This window comes from Sceloporus occidentalis, unplaced genomic scaffold (genome assembly GCF_023333645.1).
Source record: "Sceloporus occidentalis isolate IW3139 unplaced genomic scaffold, rSceOcc1.0.p SCAF_14, whole genome shotgun sequence".
Classification (NCBI taxonomy): Eukaryota; Metazoa; Chordata; class Lepidosauria; order Squamata; family Phrynosomatidae; genus Sceloporus; species Sceloporus occidentalis.
The window spans coordinates 16,050,416-16,074,594 of NW_028316994.1; the positions used below are offsets into that span (position 1 = coordinate 16,050,416).

The 24,179-nt window shown below is 45.3% G+C and overlaps 3 protein-coding genes across 13 annotated transcripts in view; 1 reads left to right on the forward strand and 2 right to left on the reverse strand.

Moving 5' to 3' along the window:
• The first annotated feature begins 17 nt into the window (after positions 1–17).
• On the forward strand, positions 18–22,304 carry GMPR2 (guanosine monophosphate reductase 2). 7 transcript variants are annotated; one of them, XM_089479808.1, is made up of 12 exons: positions 735–899; positions 1,332–1,407; positions 4,678–4,774; positions 6,504–6,623; positions 8,354–8,437; positions 8,613–8,786; positions 9,670–9,751; positions 10,047–10,153; positions 10,922–10,964; positions 11,116–11,275; positions 15,451–15,580; positions 22,091–22,304. In XM_089479808.1, the coding sequence occupies exons 3-11, from the start codon at positions 4,688–4,690 to the stop codon at positions 15,563–15,565; spliced, it is 972 nt and encodes a 323-aa protein (XP_089335934.1). In that variant the 5' UTR covers positions 735–899; positions 1,332–1,407; positions 4,678–4,687; the 3' UTR covers positions 15,566–15,580; positions 22,091–22,304. The 7 variants fall into 7 exon arrangements, with proteins under 7 accessions (XP_089335931.1, XP_089335932.1, XP_089335934.1 ...); XM_089479805.1 differs by lacking the exons at positions 735–899; positions 15,451–15,580; positions 22,091–22,304 and adding exons at positions 18–96; positions 11,702–12,516; XM_089479806.1 differs by lacking the exons at positions 735–899; positions 15,451–15,580; positions 22,091–22,304 and adding exons at positions 274–294; positions 11,702–12,516.
• TINF2 (TERF1 interacting nuclear factor 2) lies at positions 12,470–21,032 on the reverse strand. 5 transcript variants are annotated; one of them, XM_089479812.1, is made up of 11 exons: positions 20,911–21,027; positions 19,802–20,035; positions 18,402–18,503; positions 18,165–18,266; positions 17,690–17,800; positions 15,885–15,984; positions 15,645–15,801; positions 15,524–15,561; positions 14,234–14,292; positions 13,786–13,850; positions 12,470–12,612 (listed from the first exon to the last, which is right to left on the reverse strand). In XM_089479812.1, exons 2-11 carry the CDS (start codon positions 20,030–20,032, stop codon positions 12,579–12,581), a joined length of 999 nt encoding a protein of 332 aa, XP_089335938.1. In that variant the 5' UTR covers positions 20,033–20,035; positions 20,911–21,027; the 3' UTR covers positions 12,470–12,578. The 5 variants fall into 5 exon arrangements, with proteins under 5 accessions (XP_089335938.1, XP_089335940.1, XP_089335939.1 ...); XM_089479814.1 differs by lacking the exon at positions 18,402–18,503 and having other exon boundaries at positions 20,911–21,032; XM_089479813.1 differs by lacking the exon at positions 13,786–13,850 and having other exon boundaries at positions 20,911–21,025.
• The window catches only part of TGM1 (transglutaminase 1), a 45,923-nt gene continuing 43,990 nt past the window's right edge, over positions 22,247–24,179 (reverse strand). The window contains exon 15 of the mRNA XM_089479803.1: positions 22,247–24,017. Coding sequence (XP_089335929.1) covers positions 23,534–24,017 — 484 coding nt within the window. The 3' untranslated portion in view covers positions 22,247–23,533. The remainder of the gene's footprint in view (positions 24,018–24,179) is intronic.

Below are 24,179 nucleotides of genomic sequence, written 5' to 3' on the forward strand. Positions count from 1 at the left end.
CCGGCTCCCGTGTGACGTCACTTCCGGCCGCAGCTGAACTGAGACGCCGTCCGTTCCATTCAGGGAGTGCTTCCAGAAAAGAAAGTTTCTTAAACGGTGAGGTTTTGGGGCCCACTTCCGGTATGATGTGACGTCACCTCCTGCGGCGGCCTAATTAAGACTCCTCCCATTCCGCTGAGGGAGCGTTTTCGGAAAGGAAAGTAACTGGGGAAGTTTTGGAGGACCACTTCCGGTACGGTGTGACGTCACTTCCGTTCCACTCAACGCTTTCAAAGGTGTAAATAGAAGTTTGAGGTGAAAATAATATCTGGCCTTACTTCAGAGTCAACTGTCCTCCGCAGTGCATCATGGGAGATGCAGTCATTTCCACTCAGGGAGGCCCTTATTATGGAGTGGTTTGAAACTACGATTCCCGTGAGCCTTCGCGGTCCCGATTCTTTCATACTTTGGCTCTTTAAATAAACTCAGTAAGAAAATGCGTGTGCTTTTTCACGTGCCCAAAGCCCTTAACGGCTCGAATTACCGTGTTTATTCCCCTCTCAATCTCTTCTATGCCTGAGAAATCACCTTGAGCTGATTGAACTACATCCCCCATCAGCCACTGCGACAGAAAATACTCCTGCTTTAGTTTTAGTCGCGCTCTGCACTCTGGGAAGAGTAGTCTCCTGTTGCTCCTGTCAGGTTTGATTTGACTGGTCGGGAGGTCCGCCGGTGTCGCATACGCCTGACGTCACGAGCGTCTGTAGTCCACGGTACCATTAGAGAGAACCAGGACCAAGACTACATCTCCCACAATCCAGCGCGCTGATTAAAAAACCGGATCTAGAGTAGCAGAAGGGAGGGGGAGCGTTCAAAACGTCGTCTGGAATCCTTTGCTGCAGAAAAGAGGCTGGACTCTGGTAGAGATGCACAGCTGTGGGGCAAGAAAGTGGGGTCCACTTGGGGTCCCTATAACCATCATTCCTTGAATGATCTCAAGATGTTACATAGCAACAGCATCCTTTTGGGCAGTGGCTGCATCCACACTGGAGAAATAACCCGGTTTGGCACCGCTTTAACTTTGTTCTGGCTCAAGGCTATGGAATTCTGGGAGTTGGAGTTTGTTGTGGGCCCAGAGCGGAGCAGAGCTCCGTTCTGGGCCCCACAACAAACTCCAGCTCCCAGAATTCCATAGCAAAGAGTCAGACAAAGAGTTAAAGCGGTGCCAAACCGGGTTATTTCTCCAGTGTGGATGTAGCCAAAGTCCTTTATTGTCAACAGAGGTTTGGGTGTGTGACCAGAAGATTGAATGTGAGAGTTTTAAAGTACTTAGTGTTGTTTTTTCTCCCCAGAATGGCATGAAGCAAAAGCAGAGGTCATGACTGACTGTTAGCAACACAGTTCCTTGGAGTAAAACAATTCCCAAACGGTAAGAGGATTTAGCACTTTAATAACCAAACCCTGCACTACTTGCTATGAGGGAGGCTTACCTTCAGAAGTGGGGAAAGTTACTTTGGGTTGGGGGATTCTGGGAGTTGCAGTCCACTGGAGAATTCTGCTTGGCTTTTCTATTTTGCTTTTTAACCTTCCTTCTTATACTTGTACAGCAATGGTCAGCGTGTTTACTCTTAGCCAGAGAAGCATATGCTTATTATCATAAGACTGGTGTGAGTATACTACCTCCTCTAAAGTGAGCACAGATTTATCTGGCTCCCACAACAGCTGAACACTAGAGTCTTATCCATGGCTTTCTGAAGCAGTGGCTGTTCTACAAAATGGTTTCTTTCCATGGGCAGACTTTACATTTGAAGGATCTACATTTATTTTACTTTTTTAGACTGTGAGATCTGGAGTCTGTTGCAAAAGATGCAGCTTTAGAACTAAAGAATTGCAAACCCAGGAGTTCGTTTTGAGAATGAGAAAGGACAGAATGCCATGCACACTCCTCCCAAATTCAGTGCCAAGACAGATCACTCCAGGCTTTCTGCATTTCCCCAGTAGGATTTAGGGATGTTTGCCATGGGGATAATTTTACGTCCTCCTCAGCCATACTGCACAAGATTGTGCAGGGTTGAAAAAGTTACATATGCATATATATATGCATATATATATATATCCTTAACCACAATATACATAAACAAGCAAAAGAATATAAGGAGACACCTTTCTCTTAAGCCAAAATTAACCTTACAGTAGTGGGCCCAAACAGAGAGGCCAAAATAAAGCTGCTTTGGGTCACTTTGGAGGTAATCTGTTTAAATGCTGCATGCGTCCCAGGAGGCCAGAAGCTGCACCAATCATAGAATCATAGAGTTGGAAGAGACCGCAAGGGCCATCCAGTCCAACCCCATTCTGCCATGCAGGAAATCTAAATCTAAGCATCCCCGACAGATGGCCCTCCAGCCTCTTCTTAAACACCTCCAAGGAAGGAGGAGCGCAGCTTGGGCTCAGCTTCTGGCCTCTTAAGATGTGTGTGTCATTTAAACAGCATACCTCCAAAGTGATCTGAAGCAGCTTTATTTTGTCTTGTCTGTTCGGGCCCAGTAATACAATAAAAACATCAAATTATTATCAAGTTTAAAGCAAAAGTGTTCCTTTGAAGTAAAACCTAAATTCAAACCTAAAAACAAGCACACACCCTCAAACCAAAATGACTTTTGGAATCAAATTTGAATTTAAATATAAAGCGAAATAAAAAATACTGAGTTGCACCTTGCATAATTGGTGAGTTGCCTCCCGCCATTTGCAAACAACCCCCCCAATTTTTTGCAATATAATTTAGGGCAGAAGTCACTTCGTTACTGCTTTTGCTAAACAACAAAGAGTCAGGAATCCTGACCAATCTATCGCAAAGCACTCAGAGAGTTCAGCCCACTATCTGTCATTTGCCATCAAGTCAAGTTTAACTTATGGTGACCTAAGGAACAGGAAATCTCATTGACTACCCTGCTTAAGTCTTGCAAATTCAGAGTCATGGCTTCCTTGATTAAATCTATCCATCTGTAGTGTGGTCTTCTTCTTTTCCTATTCCCTTGGCACTACTTTTCCATGGTGGTGGGACTGTATGCTCCACTGAGGTAAGAGGCTATCTCAGTGGTATCACTGCTGCTGGCATGGTCTCCCAGTTCAGACAGGTTTTTGCTGAGAGACCAATATGCCAAATACCTTCTGGGTAGCAACAGTAGTGGGGGGTGACATTGGCAGAGACCTTAGCTAAAGGAGCTAGTATTGCACAGAAAAATGCAATGGTAAACCACTCCTGACGCCTTTTACCTTGAAAACCTTCTGAAGAGACAATACACTTAGATTACTCCTACATAGTACACAACTATTAATCTGGCATCTAGATTAAGGGCAGCTTTTCCTTAGGAATGTTGACTTTAAAGGCACACTTTGGTCTGTGCTCTAGATCAAAGTAAGCCTTGCAGGCCAACATTCCTAAGCAAAAATCCCATAAATCTCATCCCTGTAATAATGACCATCTCTTCCACCCTTCCCTTCTCTTGACTCTTTTTTAGTGTGACATATCTACCAGAAAGGCCATTGGGATTCTACAAAGGAGAATATATCATTGGTTTAGGAAAGTGATGGGGAATGTGTGGCCTGTGAGTCGATTCTTGTGGCCATCAAGGCCTTTGAATTTTGGGGGGAATTTCCCCCCTCAAAAATATTTTAAAAATCCCCCTCCCCAGATTTCCTTAAGTGTTGTCTGGGGTTGTGAGAGGCAATTTTGCACATACAGTGGCGCCTCCGCATACGCTGTCTTTTTTTGCGCGGCTTTGAGCATACGCGCTCAAAGCCGCGGGCGCGCGTGGGGCAGAAGGGGCGGCGCGTCCCATTCAATTGAATGGGCGTGCGTACCTGTTGCACCCTGTGTGCCGCCGCGCCGCTGCGCACAAGCCCCATTGGAAACAATGGGGCTTGAGCATAGGCGGAATTCGCCTTACGCGGAGGGATCCGGAACGGATCCCCCACGTAAGGCGAGGATGGACTGTATTCCCATCCCCAAGTCTTTTCACGTTCAGGCAACTCCTTTTTTTCAGCAGTAAGTGACTCAGAAGTTGACTGCCCTGGGCGGGGGGGGGGGGGGGGGGGCAAAGGCAGTTCTTGGTGATAACATTCTCTAAAAGTGATTACAAATGTGGTGAAATTGTTCCCTATGCCACATTTGCCAAATTGTTTCTGTAGGAGATGTCCCCTGTCTTAGAACTGGAAAGCTTTTCATTTTATATAGACTGAATGAGATGCCCAAAATCCCATATTTTTGAGTTTGAGCCCTCCATAAGCACAAAAATGCATGCCTCATATAATTTATAAATGTGGTCAGTATGTTAATTGAACAGAGGAATACATGGGTAAGAGAGCCACAATCAATGCCTTCCTTTGGTATTTAGGTAGAACATGAACTTGTAAATACCTGTTTCCATATTGGCAACCCTGCATGTCATGAATCTTGGTTGTCCCTTATTGCTGTTTTCCAAAACTTGCCAATTGCATTGTACATTCCTGTTTTAGCAGATACCCCTAGAAGCCTTGATAAACATACAGCATCATTAAGAGCAATAAGCCTCACTGATTGTTTCTCTAAATTCTTTGCTGGCTCATAAATACTTGTAGTCCTGGGCAAAACAAAACCATTGTTTTCTCTCTCCACTATCTTGATTGTTTTTAAACTTGATCCTTTTAATTTGTCTTCCGGGGCTCCAAGATGCCACACATTGATAACGACATCAAGTTAGACTTCAAGGATGTCCTTCTCCGGCCCAAACGGAGTACTCTCAAATCCCGCAGTGAGGTGAGCTGAAAAGAAAACCTATTCAGTTCTTCATGCAGGTTGGAAGATTTGACCAGATTGCTAAGAGAGGATGTACGTCAGAAATTCTTAATGGGAGATACAGGTTTCTATCTGACCTTTGAAGCCTCAGTGTTAAAGGCTAAATTTGGGGAAGATATTAGTTATGGGGTAAAATTGGCTCAGAAGTCACTTGCGTGTGTGTTTAGGTGCTTTCAAGTTTCCTTTTGACTATGGCAATCCCGTGAATTTCAGTGAACATTGAGAGGTGGTTTGCCACTGCCTTCTTCCTAAATTTAGCACCTGGGATTCCTTGGCAATCTCTCTTCCAAAGACTAACCACAGCAGATTCCACTTAGCTTTCAAGATCCAATGGTATCTGGTGCCCTCAGGATATTTAGGCTCAAAGGTTCCCTACTTCCACTCCACAAAATGAGGGCCTTCTCAGAGACATTTCCTTGGAGGGTGAATGTCTGAAAAGTACCTTAGGTGAGTGGTCCCTCAACATCAGTCTTAGGGGCTCTGTCAAGCACCAGCTCTTTTCAAATTTTGCATCTTTTCCCAGCTGGCATTTTGAGAATAGCAGATGCCAGGATAAGAATTTTCTGTAGTCCAAGCATTTGCCTAGTCCAGGAGTGAATTTTTCTTGGAACCTCCTAAGAGCCCTTCAGTATCCCAAGGCAGCTGCCAAAATATTATTTCTTGAAAATTCCAGCTTTTTAGTTGGGGGGAAAAAACCTCATTGGGAAGGGATTAGGCAATTGGAAACCTTTGAGACAGACAGAATTTTCCTTAGTGCCAAAAGTGATGAAACATTGCTTCTGATTCACTAAAATAGCACCTGCTTTGGGTTGTTGTGGCCTCAAGAGGAACTCCAAAAGGTGTGTGGCCCTAAGGGTTTTGGAGCGCACCCACCACTGCCTTTTCTCTGACTGATGACATGCTTCCAAGCAGTGACCACTTGCAAGGCTTTGGGTATAAGAGAGGGAAAATAATGGAGGTATCAGCCTCTGTACTCTCAACTCTTTTGTGGAATTATATATATATCCCTAGTGGTAGAGTTGGTGCCCAGGGTCTCTGGAGGTTAGAGCTACTGGGTTTTCTCCAGAGCTGTATTGGACTCATCCTGGTTGAGAGGATGGCCATGGCCATCTGTCAGGGATGCTTTGATTGAGAGTTCCTGCATGGCAGGGGGTTGGACTGGATGGCCCCTGTGGTCTCTTCCAACTCTACAATTCCATGATTCTATGAGAGGCTTCCTGAAGTCTGGCTGCGATGCATGATGCTGACCCAGGTAAGGCCACTTCAATCCTTATGAGAGGAGGGACTCTTGTAAGATGTTATGGTTCCCACAAGTTTTAAAATGTTTCAGGAATCCCAGAAAACCATGAAAATTTTGTGGTCGCATATCTGCCATTGTGAGAATAAAAGGTTGCACTGTTGCGTAGCCAGTCTCCACAGCTAGAGAGGAGAATAGTGCCATGCCATTTGTGAAACCCTTGGCATTTGTTAAGGCCTGACTGCTGTGTACCAAACACTCAGGGCTTGAGCTGTCAGGAGCGAGGCTGGTAGTCAAGAGTTTAAGAGATGCAGGATTTGGGGCATCCTATACAGCTTCAGTATGAGAGTAGCTTCTCAGCTCTCCCAATATTGGGATGTCCCTTTTAAAATGGGGATGGCTGAGGACCCAATGTTGTCCTTAGAGCTTTTCAGATCTTGTACCTTTTTCCAGGTGGATCTCATGAGGTCCTTCACATTCCGCAACTCCAAGCAGACATACACAGGGATCCCCATCATTGCTGCCAACATGGACACCATGGGCACCTTTGAGATGGCCAAAGTTCTTTGCAAGGTATGGGTCTAATCAGTATGCCCCCCTCATCTGGACAGATGTGTTCTGCCTCAGCTAGAACAGTGGGTCAGCAGAACTATCCTCAGCCATTTGTGCTCAGTGGGTCATTCAGTTCATTACTGGCTGCTCATGAACTTGGAGTTCTTTATCAGCGTCTCTTTTACTTCCCCTTCGTGGCTGAGGAAGCTCCAGTTGGGTGGATAAGGGTCAAAATGATGTATAACAGGGATGGATGGAGTTCAAGCTCCTCTCAAACCTATCCCCCCCCCCCTGGTTTTGCTTTAGTCCTCAAATTGATGATTTTATCTCCAGAAGCCTCTCTAGGATGTGCAGTGGGCCCTCTAAATTCAAGATCAACCATCTTTCTCGTGAACCTTTTTTTACCTCAAAAATGCCTTCCCCCCAGAAACTGAAGATCCTGGGAGGACAAATGCTGACATCCTATTTAGCACTTGTATAGCATAAAATCACAAAGATGCAGCTATGTTGGGGTACTGGAACACGCCACTGTACAATCAGTTGGGGTGGTAGTGTCATGCCCTCACAACAGTTGCTTTGACTACTTAACTGAAAGGAGCTGACGTTCTGCATCGACCGCTTTCCTAGTCTTGCACAATGGTTTATGCCACTGACATAGGGCTTGTGTAAGCCCATCTGCTTGTGCTGTGTCATTTCTTGTGTAAAGCCGCAATGAGATAGTGGCTAGTAACAGGGACCTGTTTAGAGCTGGAACCGGCTCCAATTTCAGGCCTCCTTAAAATGTCATTGAATACTGAAAACTGACACACATATCACTGCTTTGGATAAGCTTTACTGTTGGTAAATTAATGCATTCCAATATGTCTCCTTTCCTGTGAGGCCACAGACATCTTTGTAGGCAGAGAATATCCAAAAGGACATCCTCTGCCTGCAAAGAGGCCTGTGGCCTCACAGGAATGGAAACCTATTGGATTGCAAGAAAGGAGTCTTTGTTGAGATGCAAATGGATTGTAAATTTCCTGAACTTTGAAAATCTCCCAATTGCCACATGGCCAGAAGGAGGAGAAGCCAACCTGCAAAAGATATCCTCCCCCTACTATCTTAACTAAGGACAGGAATAACAGAATGCAGGCATCTTACTAACATCCCTAGTTTTTCTCCTGTTTGGTTTGTAACGTGTTGCCTGATGGAGAAGCATTTTGGTTGGCCAATAAAGGTATCACTGTTTGGTAGAATTTTGTTTGATATGAGTACAAGATTGAAACAGTGTGATGTTTAGCCTGGAGAAGACTACAAGGTGACATGATAGCCATCTTTAAAGCTCTAAAGGTCTGTCATGTAGAAGATGGAGCAATCTTGTTTTCTGCTTTTTGAGAGAACAGGATCTAATGGACTCAAACTGGACCCAAACCACTGCATTCAAATGGCAAGGAAAGAGATTTGGTGGGATTAGGAAGAATTTTCTGATGACAGTCTGTTTTATTGTCCTTGGAAGTTTTTAAACACAGATTAGATGGCCACCTTTCAGGGTTGCTTTAGTGGTGGATTCCTGCATAGGCTGGGGCTTGGTTTTGTTGGACCGTGTGGCCTTTTCTAAGTCCTTTGATTCTGTGATAGGGATAAGGATTCTAGAACCCATCAGCCCCTGTTAACAGCCCCTACAATTCCTTCAGAAGTTACCTACCCCAGTGTAAAATATGGGATCTGATTTGCCCTTGGCAATTGTGTATCCCCCACTATTTTCTCTCTAGTTCTCTCTCTTTACAGCCATCCACAAACACTATAGCTTGGATGAGTGGAAGGAGTTTGCAGCTCAGAACCCAGATTGTCTCCAGGTGAGTGTCTCTGTCATCCTCACTTTTGCTTCTGTGTCACAAAACCAGGAGTTTCTGTGTCTTGTATTGGAGATTTTTGGGAAAGGCGTCCCTTCACTGTACCAGACCATTATTCTGTTGTCAGTTCTACTCTCTTGCCTGTTGTTCACCATCTGCCTCTGATGTCTCTCCTTAGCATGTGGCAGCCAGCTCAGGTACTGGTTCTTCAGACTTCGAGCTGTTGGAGCAAATCCTGGAGAGTGTACCTCAAGTGCGCTACATCTGCTTGGATGTGGCTAATGGCTACTCAGAACATTTTGTCCAGTTCTTGAGGGACGTGCGCAAACGATTTCCCGATCACACCATCTTAGTAAGTTCACATTCTCTGACAGTGCCCCACTCTCCTTTGTCAGAGCTTCATGAGAGATTACTGTTTTTCCACTTCCTTCAAAGCCTTTTGTTCTAAGCTTATTGCCCATAGAATTTGAGAAAGTTACTTTTGGGAACCTAAGTTCATTTGTTAGTCTCAACAATAGCAGTTCTGTGGAGTTAATGGGAACTTGATAAGTCAACATTTATGTGCGTTCCATAGATTTTAGTGGATCTATTCTAGTTGAGACTAAGAATTTGGTTTGGGCTCCCAGCATGCTCCAGGTAGCATGGCCTCTCAGAATTCCAGGAAATTTAGTTCAAAATGGGAGCTTTTTTTTTTGAGCCCTGACTTTATCACCCTCTGGGAATGGCTTTTGCTGTAAAGGTGAAGACCAGAGATTCCTAAACTTTGATCTTCCAAATGTTTTGGATTTGAAATCCCAGAAGCCCCCGTTAGCTTGAGGGAGCCTGTGGCGCTTAACTCCTTGAAGAGCCCTGGTGGCGCAGTGGTTAAATGCCTGTACTGCAGCCACTCACTCACAAACCACAAGGTTGTGAGTTCAGTACCAGCCTGGGCTCAGGGTCAACTCATCCTGGCATCCTTCTGGGGTCACTAAAATGAATACCCAGCTTGTTGAGGGCAATTGGCTTACACACTTAAACCGCTTAGGGAGTACTTAAGTGTAATGATAGAAATGTACTTGCTATTGCTGTTAGCTTGGTCAACAGTCAAGAATTTGGGGATCATAAGTCCTAAACATCTAAAGGAATAAAATTTGGGAATCACTGCTTAGACTTTGACAATGTGCCTCACTGCTGATAACTTTAATTCAGGCCTGGCCTCATCTGTCTTTCCTTCTGTCTCTTTTTGCTCTCCTCAGGCAGGGAATGTGGTGACAGGGGAGATGGTGGAAGAGCTCATCTTGTCAGGAGCTGACATCATCAAAGTGGGAATTGGACCAGGTAATGATAAAAGAGGGGAGTGCTTCATATGTGAGGGTCACACCAACTTCAGTCATGGTGCAAGCACATGAGTTCAGCCATTTTGTATTAGAAGGGACATGTCTGTCCTAATATTAGTAGTGGAAGACAGGTGTGGCTGGGGTGTGCTGAAAAGAGCACTTTTCTTCCTGAAATGGGACATGTCAAGATTTTATAATCATTTAAAAATAATCTTGGAGGCCTTTATTCAGCACACATCCCTCCCAAAACATAAGCAGTCTCACTTAAACCATGCACTCTTCTTGGCTTATTCCAGGCTCGGTTTGTACCACGCGGAAGAAGACGGGAGTGGGCTACCCCCAGCTCAGTGCGGTCATGGAGTGTGCTGATGCTGCTCATGGCCTGAATGGGCACATCATCTCGGTAAGTCCAGTCCGCTTGCTGGCAGCAGAGTTGACCTGAGAAGGTTACGGAAGAGGAAGGAAACAACCCCAGAGCATTATTTATATTGTAGGCTCTTTTGTGCCCCATTTGGAACAAAAGCAGGGTGTAAATTAAATAAATAATAAATCATTTGACCAGGCCAGAACACCTTAAACCAGGAGAGGGCAACTGGTTGGTAGCCAGAGGGTCATGTCCCAACCATAGACTGCACCCTTCCTCCAGCAAGTCCAGATAACTCTATTTTCCTTTGCAGTCCCTCTCAAAATGGTATCCAGAAGTGACATCATGTCCTTGCTGGTCAGCATTTTGAAAGAGACTACAGAAGAAAACAAAGGTATTTTGGTGATAGTACAGGTTTCTGAGGTGCTGGTGGGTGTGGAATGGAGGTAATCTTGCTTGTTTTAATGTGTTTTAGGGGCAAAAGTTGCCCAAAAATCAAACTGATTTTTTTTTTTTTAAATGGGGAGGCTTTGGGGACTGGAAGGAAAATGGAGTCAGGTCACAAAATAGCGCCCACGGTCTGCATACACTTTACAGATCAGCTATGCCTGGCCTCCCTTCCAAACTGTGGGGATCATTGTGGGAAGAAGACCCATGTATGCCACATGAAATAGCTTTGAGAGTAAGGCAGGATATAAATGTGACTTTTTACATAAATTAATGTTCTAGTTCTTTAGCAGAACTGTCAACTGCTTAGAAAATAAAAAACTGAGAGCCCAGATTATCTTTTTATTCTCTTTTGTACAGGATGGAGGCTGCAGCTGCCCAGGGGATGTGGCAAAGGCATTTGGTAAAAGACCGTTATCCTTATTTCACTCCTTAAACATTTATTTTTGTGATAGAGGCAGAACTCTTGACTGGTTCTGTTTTGCTTCTTGTTGCACACCTTGGGCTTCCTGATAGCTCTCTTCATGCCATTCTCCATTTTGTTCTGGTTCCAGGTGCTGGTGCGGACTTTGTCATGCTGGGCGGGATGCTGGCCGGACACACGGAGTCTGGTGGAGACCTCATTGAGAAGGAAGGCAAGAAATACAAGCTCTTCTATGGCATGAGCTCGGAAGTGTCTATGAAGAAGTATGCCGGGGGTGTTGCAGAGTATAGGTACAGTGTCCCAGTTGAAAAAGTTGTACTGTAAATGATGCTTGGAAAGGCAAATTTTAAACTACAACTCCCAGAATTCCATCATTGCCAGTAATTTTGGGAACTGTAGTCCAAAAAGCAACCTTCCTGAGCTGTTTCTGGAAAAAGCATCTTCTGGTTTTCCTCTACCATATGCAAGGGATGGATAAATATTAATTGGGTATAAAAGAGAAATGGAAGACCATTAATATTTTCCTCCCCCCCTTCTCATGGATCTCTGTGTGATGCCTCACGAACTGTTTTCAGACTGGTTGAATAATCATAGTTCTGGCAAATTTGGGGAGGGGGGAATCCTGTCTACCAGAAAATGGGATGGTCAGGGTTAGTTCCTTGCATATGGAAAACAAGCAGGCTGGTCCTGTGATGCTTTCTTTCTCTGACCTGCAGGGCATCAGAAGGGAAGGTGGTGGAAGTGCCCTTCAAGGGTGATGTGGAGCACACCTTGAGGGACATCCTGGGCGGGATCCGTTCCACCTGCACATATGTTGGGGCCGCTAAGCTGAAGGAACTCAGCCGCAGGACCACCTTCATCCGGGTCACCCAGCAAGCCAACCCTATATTTGGGGATTCACACCAGCCCTGAGCCTTCCCGCTTCTCTCCCCCACCCCCAAGAGGTTACTTTTGATTTTGTACAACTTTACCCTCTTCCGTTCATGTCATCATTTGGACTTGAAGCAGAGGAATGTGCCATATCTGATGGCGAAGCCAAAAAGAAGATGGGCCAGTTTACCCTGACCATCCAGTATCTCTGGAGAAGATACTATTTTGGACATCAGCTGTCCCTTTCTCTCTCCAAATCAGTGGTTCTCAGCTGTTAGCCATCTTGATGTTTTTAGGGCTTCAGCTCTCAGAAGCTCCAGGTAACATGGTAAATACTCAGGGATTCTGGGAACTGAAGTACAAAACATCTAGCAGCCAATGGTTAGTGATTCTAATGAAGGTCTGTTTCTACCTCACTTTTTGATTAATGGTGGGAGGATGTATCTGTCACCCTGTTATTTCAGTGTTTGTGTGCTTTTTCCAATCATTTTTTTCTTCCAAAGTGTTGTTGCGTTACAACATTCCATCTTTTGTCTTCAAAGACCAAAAGGGCAGCAGGGGATGAGTTTTCCATCCACTAGCCGCTTGACAAACTGGAAAAGACAACAGAGATATCAAGCGGAAGGGTTGACCATATTTATTAAATAAACCTTTAAAGTAACTTGCAGGAGCTGGATGTACTGTATATGTGTGTTGTAGAAATGATGAGAAGGCGGTCAGATTTTAGGAGAGGTTAGAGTCCAGGCACTTAACACACCTATGAGGAAGAAGTGGGAAAATGAGATAAGGATGAGGGTTGTGGCAGAAAACATACAGCTTGTAGGGCACCCCATGGAGCACCTACAGGCATTGGTTGCTAAAGCAAACTGCTGATAAAGCAGCAATTCCTAAAAATGTCTGTCGTTAAAGTTCACTTCTCAGCAGTATCACTGCTGCTCAGTTTCAGCAGCATCTTGAATCTGCTGATCTGCTCTAAATTGCCCAAATGGCAGAATACAGTCTGAACAAGGGCTACTTAATCTGATGGTCCATGGACCAATATTGCTCTTCACAAGTCTCTGGAGATTTTCCAGAAAAAACAAACAAACTTGTCAATGGGCACAAACAAATATCCCAGCTCTTATCACTTAAAAAAAAGATTGCTCATCCCCCACATCATATATCTTGGGTCTAGATCAGGGCAAGCTGTGGGAATCATGGGAATTATAGGCCAAGAATATCAGGTGGACCACAATATTGGCCTTCCCCAGACAGGAAGAAGAAAACATGCATTAGGATATAGAAAGACCTATATTACCACCCCGAACCCACCCAGAAGTGCCTCTACCTCCTCAAAATATTTTGGAAATAAATACACTGGCATTTGACCAGATATACAAAGAAAGGACCTTATCACACTAGAGAAATCCTTCTAAGAAATGGGATTTAAAGTAGAAAAAACCCACAAATGCAGGAGGTGTATTACACAACATTTGTGAAACCTGAAATAACATGAACATAAAGGGGACAAAAACGACACCTTTTTACTTTCAGGAAGTTCCGAAAGTAAAAAGGTGTCGTTTTTGTCCCCTTTACGTTTGCTTTATTTTTGCGTTATTTCAGGTTTGCTGAAATGTCATGTGATAAACCTCCCACATTTGCAAGTTTTTGTACTTTAAATCTGGTTTCTTAGCGGGATTCCTCTAGTGTGATAAGGTTCTTAGGGTAAGAGACTACACAATCCAATGAATTGCTCTGAACAGTGATTTCTATGTGCCCACAAGAAAGTGGAGGCATGACAGCATGTGGCAGTCACCTTGTTTCTGCCTACCAAAGCTGGTCAGTTTTGAAGAAACAAGGACCTTTGGCAGGAGAAGGCTCTCCAACCTTCTAGGAAGGTCTGTGTGTGACAGATTGACTCCCCTTGCTGGGGAAAGGAGCGGCCACTCACCGGCTCCTAAGGTGCTCCTGGAATGTGGGAATAAGGGAGTTGTGCCGGGTGCACTGATATTCACCCTGTGGAGGGGAAAGGGAGGGCTGGTCACAGGTGCTGCAGTGCCAAATGGTCAGTCTCAACCGATGGTCAGCAACATGTTGTCACTGGCACCACAGTCAAAGCACCACTGGTGCATGTGTGTGGCTATGGTGAGAAGAGGTTCTGCCCTGGAGAGAATGTAATCCAAGTCCAACAGAGAGAAGGAAATAAGGAAGCAAAAGATTTCCATCCCTTACACCAGCTTGTGGCTTCATTATAGCAGAGCCTGCAAATCAGGGTTGGAACCAAGCCTGAGCTCTTCACAAGCACAGCAAAGCCTCCCCTCCTTGACCCCTTCTTCCAGCTAGTGCCTTGGCCCAAGTCTACTTTCCTTTCTGTTGTTTCTGGACATCCTCCTACTTACCTTTCTTAAAGGAGAACTTTCATCGCTGCTTGAAGCCAGCACCATGTCCCCACTTTCATCTGCAGAGAACACAGAAGGTTGGAGCTGCTCACCTCTGAAAGGTTATTTCCCCTTTGCCTTGGATAGCCAAATGTACCCATGCACTTGCCCTCCTTGTAAAATGAGAGGTACACAGAGTGAGTAGGAGTCAGGGCCTTGTCTTGCTATCTCTGATTGTACCGATCCTGGGGTCAACAGACCTGAGGTTCATGAACCTGGATGGAAAAAAACCCTGCTCTTCATATATTTTCTGCATACAAGTTGAACAGACAGGGTAACAGAATGCAGCCCTTGCCTGACTGCCAACTCAGAATCATACTGTTCCATATTCTGTTCTAACAGTCACCTCTTGTCCTAAGTACAGATTTCTCATCAGGGCTATCAAAAGCAGCAGCACTCCCATTTCTTTAAGAACGTTCCATAGATTTTCATGATTGATGCAGTCAAAGGCTTTGCTATAGTCTATAAAGCACAAGCTGATTTTCTTCTGCAATTCTTTGGTGCACTCCATTATGTATGTTTGTGATGTGGTCCCTAGGCCCCTTCCTTTCACTTGCACCTCTGGGATTTCTTTCCTTATTTGACTGGAGTGTATACTGCAGAATTTTGATCATAATTAATCAAGGAAACCCCAGCCCTGAGTTTGCAAGTATTAACAGGAGACTGTTGATAACAGGGTGACTTGGAAATCTCTCATTCATAGGAGTGGCCTAAGCTGAAGTTGACTTGATGACAATTAGAAACAAAATATAGCTGGTTTTCTTTATAATCTGATGTATTTTTATGCATTTAAAAACAGTATTTTAGGAGGAGTTAACATCAGAAGAAAGAACCTCTGTTCTAAACCAAGTAGCCAGGCTACATTTCCTGGGTCCTGAGATCTCCCACTCTCCAGTCCGAGTTCCCCTTGGTTAAAAAAAGGCATTTCAGGAAACGAGAGTGGGTGGCTGGGGGAACAGAAGGGCAGAGACAAAACTGGAGAGGAGGGTAGGAAGAAGCAGTCACTGGGAAAGGAATTGCATACTCAGAATAGCCATTGACTGAAACTCTGGTTGTCAAGCTTGCTTTCTATTATGCTTGGCTGCAAAGCTCCAGCCTTCCTTGTACATTTGAATGGGGTCAGCAGCACAAAGGGAGGAACTGTGTACCAAGCTGACTGATTTGCATCTTGTATTCAGCTTTCAGAAATCCACAGGCCAACAGGTGCGGGATGGGGATGGGAAAAGAATTCAGAGAAACCACATGAAGTACCTGTTTCTTGGCTGTCCGAATGATGCCCATGGAAATCCCTGAACATGAGAAAATAAGGTGCAATGAGCTATTTTGAAACAGCAGGATTAAAAAAGTGGGAAGTGGGCAAGTAAGTGCTTACCCTTCTTCAGCACGTGGGGGGCAACTCTGCCTTGTTTTGGACCTGCCCAGGCTTGGTTGGGCCTTACAGGACTCAGGCACCCGAGGCTGTTCCTTCTTACCATCACTGTGGAGCAGAGGGATTGACTGTCTGGAAGATGATGGATGTGGGGGACATTCTGGTGGGGGGAGGGAGAGAATGTAAATTGGGGGCTGGTGAAGATAGCTCAAGGCACAGATGTTGTGGCTCTTCTTTGCTTACCTATGATCTGGTATCCCATGGCAGTGAAGTAGCTGGAGAGGATGTTGGAATCTGGCTGAGGGGGCTGGCTGGGCCCTCGGAAACAAGCGGCTTCCAACAGCTGGGGGGAAAACATCCGGAATTACGGTTTTGGGAAAGGGGGCTCCGTGGGCCCTTTCACACAATACTATACTTACAGTACTTTAATTTCACTTTAACTGCCATGCCTACATCCTACACATCTCCCTGGCTGAGAATTCCAAACATCCCTCCCTAAACTACAAATCCCAGTATCCCATAGGAAGGAACCATAGCAGTTAAAATGGAATCGTAGCACTATAACTGTGTAGTGTGAAAGAGCCCTTTAGCTCTGGGGAGGTGTAGTGATAAAAAAGGTCACATTTCCAAGTTCCCTGCAAGATCCATGCTGCACTTCCTTCCCTGTAGCATGCTGGCACACAAGTGCACCAATTCATAGGGAGGGGAGAATGTAGAATTTTCTGGCTTGCAAAGACTTCACAATTTAAAAGCACAGAAGAGGCAACTTCAAACGAACAATGAGCTGTTCCTTCCATCCCTGACAACAATATGGATGCCAAGGCTGTCATATGAAGGAGTTAGGAGGGCACTCAGTCAGCATCCAATTGAATTAAGATGTTGTTTTTTAATGCTATTCCTTTGGCCCAGTTAATATGCCATATGCAGAACACTGAACTATTCCCTCTTAGATTTTTAGGTTCTACCTACAGAACTCTTGTGTCACCTCCATAAATAATATAATAATAAATAAATTTTTTATTTATATCCCACTTTTCTGTGACAAGACAATCAAAGCGGCTACATGTTAAAATCCACATTTACAAATTTATGTCCCAAATCCCCCCCTTAAAACAAGATTAAACAAATTACAATTAAAACATCTATTAAAAACACAATAAAAAATACAGCGAGGATAGAGCGGTGGGCTGATACATGATGCAGGGGGCAGTCATTCTGTGGCCGGGCACTTTATTCAGGAAAGGCCTGCCGGAAGAGATCCGTCTTGACAGCTTTTTTAAAGCTGTCTAAGCTGGCAAGTTGACGGATCTCGTCCGGCAGACCGTTCCATAGTTTGGGAGCAATTGCAGAGAAGGCCCTCTGGGAGGTAGCAGTTAGTCTGGTTTTTAAAGGCTGCAATAGATTCCTCCCAGAGGACCTGAGGGTGCAGGGCGGATTATATGGAAGCAGGCAATCCCTCAAACAGGTTGGACCCAAGCCATGTAGGGCTTTAAAGGTTATAACCAACACCTTGTACTGTGCCCAGAAACTAATAGGCAGCCAGTGAAGAGATTTTAAGATGGGTGTAATTCGGTCACTCCTAGTTTTTTCGGCGACCAGCCTGGCTGCCATATTTTGCACTGTTGAAGTTTCCGGACTAGGCACAAGGGTAGCCCCATGCAGAGCGCATTACAGAAATCAAGTCGTGAAGTTACCAGTGAATGTAGAACAGTTTCTAGGTCCTTTACTTCCAGGAAAGGGCGCAGCTGGAGTATCAGGTGTGGTATAATGCTTATAAGAGCATTAACTGAAGGCCTTCCACACCAATTCAAATTTTTCAGATCCTGGGGGTATTATGTCAAAAAACAGAGCTGCCTTCCACAGCACTGGCTCTTCTAACCCAGATAGACAGCATGCTTGTGGCAGAGTACCTGCCAACCTTGAAGGGACAGAGCAAACCATGTGCTCCACAATTGAGCTGTAGGGTGCATCTCAAGACAGTGATAAAAATGCTGACCCACAGCTAGGAGCTAGATCATGCATACCCTTTCCCCACTCTTGCATGGTACCTGCTGGAAGTTGGGCTCAGGCAAGGTGCTTTCTAGCTGCCACAGGTAATCACAGAAGAGCTCTTCCACCACATGTGAAAAGACTTCCCCATAATCGTTTTCTAGGTGCTCCTAAGAGATAGAAGAAAATAAGAGCCATTTTTATTGTTACAGACCATTAGATTTTTCCTAGACACGAGTGTAAAGTGGGATTATTGTTGTTATGTGCCTTCAAATCATTATCAGTTTATGGTGACCCAAGGCAAACCTACCATGGGGTTTTATTGACAAGTTTCATCAGAGGGGGTTTGCCATTACCATCTGAGGCTGAGAGAGTGCGACTTGCCCCAAGTCACCCAGTGGGTTTACATGGCCAAGCCGAGATTCAAACCCTGGTCTCCAGAGTCATAATCCACTCAAGCCACCACACCATGCTGGCTCTCATGGGATGACGCTTGCAGATATCACTAACACGATGGCAACCAATGTTTCTCACCTGCACATACTTGTCCTGTTGCCTGCGGTCGCTTAGCAACCCCAACACCAGATCCCGGAAATTCTCCTGAGCTGCCTGCACAAGCTCTAAGTCTTCAGCAGTCTGTGGCAAAAGGAAAAGAGGGCAAGAGATGTGAGGCAAGTGACTTTTAAATAAAGCAAAGGTACAAGTGTCTCAGAAGAACAGGAGGAAATAAGAAGGGTAGTCCTCCGGCTGTATTCTCAAGCAAGCACTCACAGCTTTGGGATGGGACAGAGGGGTGTTCTCTGGAAAGTAGGTGTCTATAGCATCGTAGATTTTCCCGTGGGGTTGCTCCTCCTGAAGCATGGTCATGATCACCTGAGGGGAGGGAAAAAGCAAGGAATGGCCTGAGACTTCCAAAGATATAGATGTGTTAGTCTGTAGAATCAGTTCTTGCAGTTAGTCTCAAAAGTGCTACAAGATCTGTCTACAACGTGAGACTTTGTGAGAAGAGAAGCAAAGCACTGTGGCTTTATCAGTCGGAAAATCCACCTTTTACACACAGGAAAAAGTCAGGGGTAGAAAAGGGTGGGATACAACTTTGACAATATCAACAGTTCTAGTAATATTAAGACAAGTTTCTGGGTCAAAACCTGAGACCTAGAGATGGTCCCTGCTGATGTTATTAAGTGCTAAGTGGTTGTACAGAGTTGTCATTCAAGTCAGAATATATTTTCCAGTTTGCAAACTTACAGAAAAACCTTAGCTAAAGGGACTGCTACTTAGCAAAGATTGTGAAACGAGAGGATTATTCCGTTTTACCTGTTTAGGAAAAGAACAATTTAATCTAGCTTACTTGTTTCTAGCCAGAAGGTGGATGCAGAGCAATGTGGATGACAATGCCAGGTGCCACAAGAACTGGAAAGGAGGAAGCTAACTAAATCCACAGACACTCCCCCCCCTGCAGCAACAAATGAATTAATCCTTGGAAACTGGGTGAGCTGGAGCTTGGCACACAGCCCCCTTCTAAGCCTAGAGGTGAGCCCATCAAAACTGGAGAATTTGCACCTTTGTCTCCAGCCTGTGGAGAATGTATCAAAATGGAAGAACCAGGGTCAAGTCCAGAGATCTGGCAATTCTAACTGAGACACAGAGAGTGTTGGTGTTTTCACAGAATCAGAGTTAGAAGGGACTCCAAGAGCCATCCAGTCCAACCCCATGATGCCATGTAGGAACCCACAATCCAAGCCCTCCCTGTGAAATATGGCCATCCAGCAGCTGTTTAAAAACCTCCAAAGAAGGAGACCTCGCCATTCTCCGAGGCAGTGCCTTTGACTGTCAAACAGCTCTTACTGTCAGGAAGATCTTCCTAATGTTGAGGTGGAATCTTGTTTTCTTGTAGCTTGCATCCATTGCTCTGTGCCCTATTAACTGGAGCAGCAGAAAACAAGCTTGCTCCATCGTCAACTTGACATCCCTTCAGATATTTAAACATAGCTATCATGTCATCCCTTAACCTTCTCTTCTCCAGGCTGAACATACCCAGCTCCCTAAGTCGCTCCTCACATGGGGCTTGGTGGTTTCCAGATTTAGGATTTTGGTCAGCCTCCTCTGGACATGCTCCATTTGTTTAAATCATATGCAGCCAATGTTACGCTCAGGAGTGTGCCACTGACCTTCGCCTGCAGGCCCAGGCGGATCTTAGCCAGGTGCTGGAAGTGCACCAAATCTGGGGCGGCTTCCCCAATGGTTTCCAGCAGCGCCAGCACCCGAGGGTAATTGTAGACCTGACGCTTGTGGAGCACATGCCAGGCGGCAGCCGAGACCAAGCGCACAGCGACACAGGGTTCACAGTCCTCTAGCACTTCCTCTTCTTCTTCCTCCTCTTCCATCAACACATTCGCCATCGCCTGAGTAGAGAACACAAAGGCGGAAGGAACGCAAACACTGAGCAAAGGGGAGGGTTGGCAACTACCTCCAAACTCCAATGTCTGGCCTAACTCTTTACCTCTAATTTCTCAGGCCCCTCCCAACTTTGCTGTAGCCCCACCTTCTCACAACTGACTCCACCCAAATTCATTAGGCCACACCCACATCTAGGAGTCCTCTCCCCATTTGGACAGTCCCAAGCCCCGCCCCTTCCGCACAGCGCCTCCATTTCCATTGGTTCCTGCCCTTGGGCCACGCCCTCTCATTCCAAGCTATTAGCATCTAGTTTCCTTATCAGTTGCCCATCTTCTATCAGGGCTGGGAATCCTATGTTCCTCCACAAATTCAGTTATTCTTCCATGACTGCTGTTGTCAAGGGCAGAGGCAGAGAAGAAATCACAACAATAATAACGATAACAATAATGTTGTTGGGCTGCATTTAAGGCTCCTGGACTGCAATAATAAGGCTGTTGGAGTGCTTTTCCCAGCACTCCTCACCACTGGCTTCATTTGCTGGGTATGCTGGGAAATGTAGTCCAACAGCCTCTGGAATAATAATAACATAATATACTAATGTAAATATATTATTATTATTATTATTATTATTATTATATTATTATTCCAGCAGCCCCAGCGAGTAGAGCCAACGCTGAGGAATACTGGGAAATGTAGTCCAACAGCCTTTGGAATAATAATATAAATATAATAAATATAAATTATTATTATTATCCCAGAGGCTGTTGGACTGCAACTCCCAGCAGCCCCAGCGAGAAGCGACAATGGGGAGGAATGCTGGGAAATGCAGTCCATCAGCTTCTGGCGTGCCACACTTTTTGCCTGATGAGTAGAAACTCACTTGTTATCTCTTACGTCCCACGAAGACCTCCTTCTTGCCGCCGCCGTTTGCCGCTGCCCGGGCATTTATTTTATTTTGCAGCCGTACTTCCGGTGCGTTTCCGTGGTAACGCGCGTGACGTCATCGCGCCGCCACCGTCACTTCCGCCGCTAACCGAACTCAAACCTTGCGGTTGCTGTTTCCACTCAGAATTCCATCTGAAGCGCCACAGCGGCTCCTGGTGGCCACTCTGTGGAACTGCACAGCCAGGAACCCATTAATTGCCGGTGGAAGGTTTAAGGGTTCATTCTACACTATAGAAATAATGCAGTTTGACACCACTTTAAGAGCTGTCGCGCCATTCTATGGCATCCTGGGAGTTGAAGGTTTCCAATCCCAGAATTCTGCAGAATGGAGCCCTGGCAGTTAAAGTGGTGTCAAACTGCTTTATTTCTACAGTGTAGAAGGCACCCTAAGAGGCTGCATTCGGTGGGTTTTTACCTATACAGTGCCTGAAGGTTTGTTTCCCAGATGCAACAGTGCAGAGGCTGCTTGATAAATGCAACCAAGAGATAAAAGCCCTTAAAAACATATTAAAAGTTAAAAATACTAAAACAATAAAAATAAAACTATATACGTATCCTTAAAATGATGCAGCACTAAGAGCCCAATTTCAACCATCTGCGAAAGCCTGGCAGCTATGGGATTTTGGGATTTGTAGTTTTATGGGCTATTTGGGCTTGCTCTGTCAGCAAACTACAAATCCCAGGAACAATCCAATTTGAGACGGCTTTGACTTCCCTGGCTCAGTGCTAGAGAATCCTGGGAATTGTAGTTTATTGTTGCACCAGAGCACTCTCTGACAGAAGCGGCTGAATGTCTCACAAAACTACAGTTCCCAGAATTCTCTAGCACTGAGCCAGGACAGTTAAAGCGGTCTCAAACTGGATTATTTCTGCAGTGTGTCTGGGGCCGGGACTAATCAGTGCTGATGAAATGAAGGCTTCACATTGAATGCTCTATTTATTGTTGGTTGTTAAAACTATTTCTGAACTGATACTTCTCACTTAATGAAGTCATGAGAGCCTCTTTCCTGTAAATGTGGGTTTACAGCTTTCTGTATTGTTACAATGTGAACTTAGGAATTTCTAGTTTGTAATAAAAGCTGTTCTTCTTTGCTCTTATGGGTTGTTCTGTTCAGGAGCGGAAGGAGCCTCTTTTGCCAAGGATAACCATCTTTCGACACAGATTCAGGATCTGACCTACAGTCCGCGTTGTGATAAGAAGCAATATCTCAGCTCTCCCCTTCATTTATATAGTTCCATCTTGCAAGAAAATAAAACCGCAATGCAAGCTCTGAGTTAAAAACATTTTATTTCCAAATAAATACTTACATTAGTGCAAGAAAAATAAAATAAAATCACAGAAGTTATTTGGCTTTTGTTCATAATTCCACAACATTTAAAAAGGAGCGTGTCCCCTTTCCTCCAGCTGGCTATGAAGATGCCCTCCCCAGACACCCCTCTTTGGCTCAAATTTGGTCCATGGCTGTTGTTTCTTTAAAACCGACTGCTATTTTAAAACCAGCTGCTCAGCTTCAGTGCTAGTCAAAGGAGCGTGGGGCACATTTTCTAGTGCTGCAGAACATGTGAAGCAGTGATAATTCCAGCATAAATACATAGTGATAAAAATGGCAAAGTCTCAATACTAGTTTAGGCCTTTTTACACTACTCAATTATAGCGCTAGGGTTCCAGTTTAACTGCAATGATGGCTGCATGCATCATAGGGAATGCTGGGGTTTTGCAGTTGCTGAGGCACTAAAAGTCTCTCCTTCAAACTGCACATCCCAGGACTATATTGGAGGGACCCATAGCAATTAAGCTGGAACCATAATGTTACAGTGTGGCAGTGCGAAAGGTCCCCTTTGAGATTAGGAAAAGTTTTAAAGTCTCTAGATTTTAATAATAATAATAAAGCAAAACTACAACCTCTTCCTAAGGAGGTTGCTGCTTTCCTTTACCATTGGTGAGGCAAGAATGCTCCAGTGAGGTTCAGTGTATAGTTAATATCACAGTGAAGAAAACAGGACAATTTGCATTGCCCTTTTTTTGGGATGGTGTGAAGGCGTGAGCATTGTAGGATGGCAACAGCAGGGCTATAACCTTTACCAGTGCAGAAACAAAATCGTGATAACGTGGGGCAAATGGTGCAGAGGAGGTGGAGAATGAAGGAAGCGTGCAAAAAACAGAATGATTTGCATGTGGACAGAAAAATGGCCCAAGAGAGGATGGGCCAGTTTGAAAAAGGGATGGGTGCAGAGAATTGAAATCATGCAGGGAAGCTGGAGTAGATAAAATATAAAGAGGAAAAAGGGCGAAGCAGAGGAGGAATGCACAAAAATTGTATGGCAAGAAGAGCAGAGATAATGGAAGAAGGCAGAGAACATATGAACTGACCAAGATGGTGGGATGGCCTTCACGGACGGAGAATAATCTTATGGTTTTCTGCTTCCTATTATTACTGCTGTGGGTCAGTGTCTTCACACACAGGCCTCTTCCTGACCCCTCCATTTTGCTGCTCACCCCAGACCCCTTTTTGCTGGCATCATGTTAATGACACAGTACATGGTAACGAAGAACTGGCTCAGACTGGTCGCCCTGTCCGGCCCGCTCTCCGAGCGGCAGGTGACCCATGAGCATTGGGGGCTCCTCGGGGGTCCGGCTGGCGTGAGGGGGAACCCCGGAGATCCGGCTGGCGTGCAGGAGAACCGTGGGAGTTGGCAGGGTTGCTGTGGACAGCAGGCTGCCTGGCAGGAGAAGCCCGGGTGAGGGCCGGAGATGTTCGGGCCGGGGCAGGCGAAGCCCTGGTAGTGGCGGGCGAAGCCCTGGCAGGGGCAGGTGAATTGTTGGCAGGGGCGGGTGAACCTCGGCGTCGGGCAGGAGAACTTCGATTAGGTGCCGGGGAGGCTGACGGACCTGGAGGGGGAGACTGCAGGACGTTGAGTGTCAGCACCCCATGGACCTGGGAGAGCTGTGGGCTGTCCAAGCTGGCAACCAGTTGGCGCTGTCCGGCACGCAGAGGAGTGAAGTTCTGTCGCAGCGTCACGGTCTGGTGAGGGCCAATATTCCTGAAAGAGCAAGGACAGAGTCAGCATTCTTGACTTGTGCTTTCAGAGTCCAAACGCATGGAAAGGGCAAGAGAATGGGGGACGGAGATGTTAAAAAAGCATAATGTTAACCTCTTCTCTAACATACTCTTGTCTTCAACAGCCTTTTCTGAGTCTGGCAGA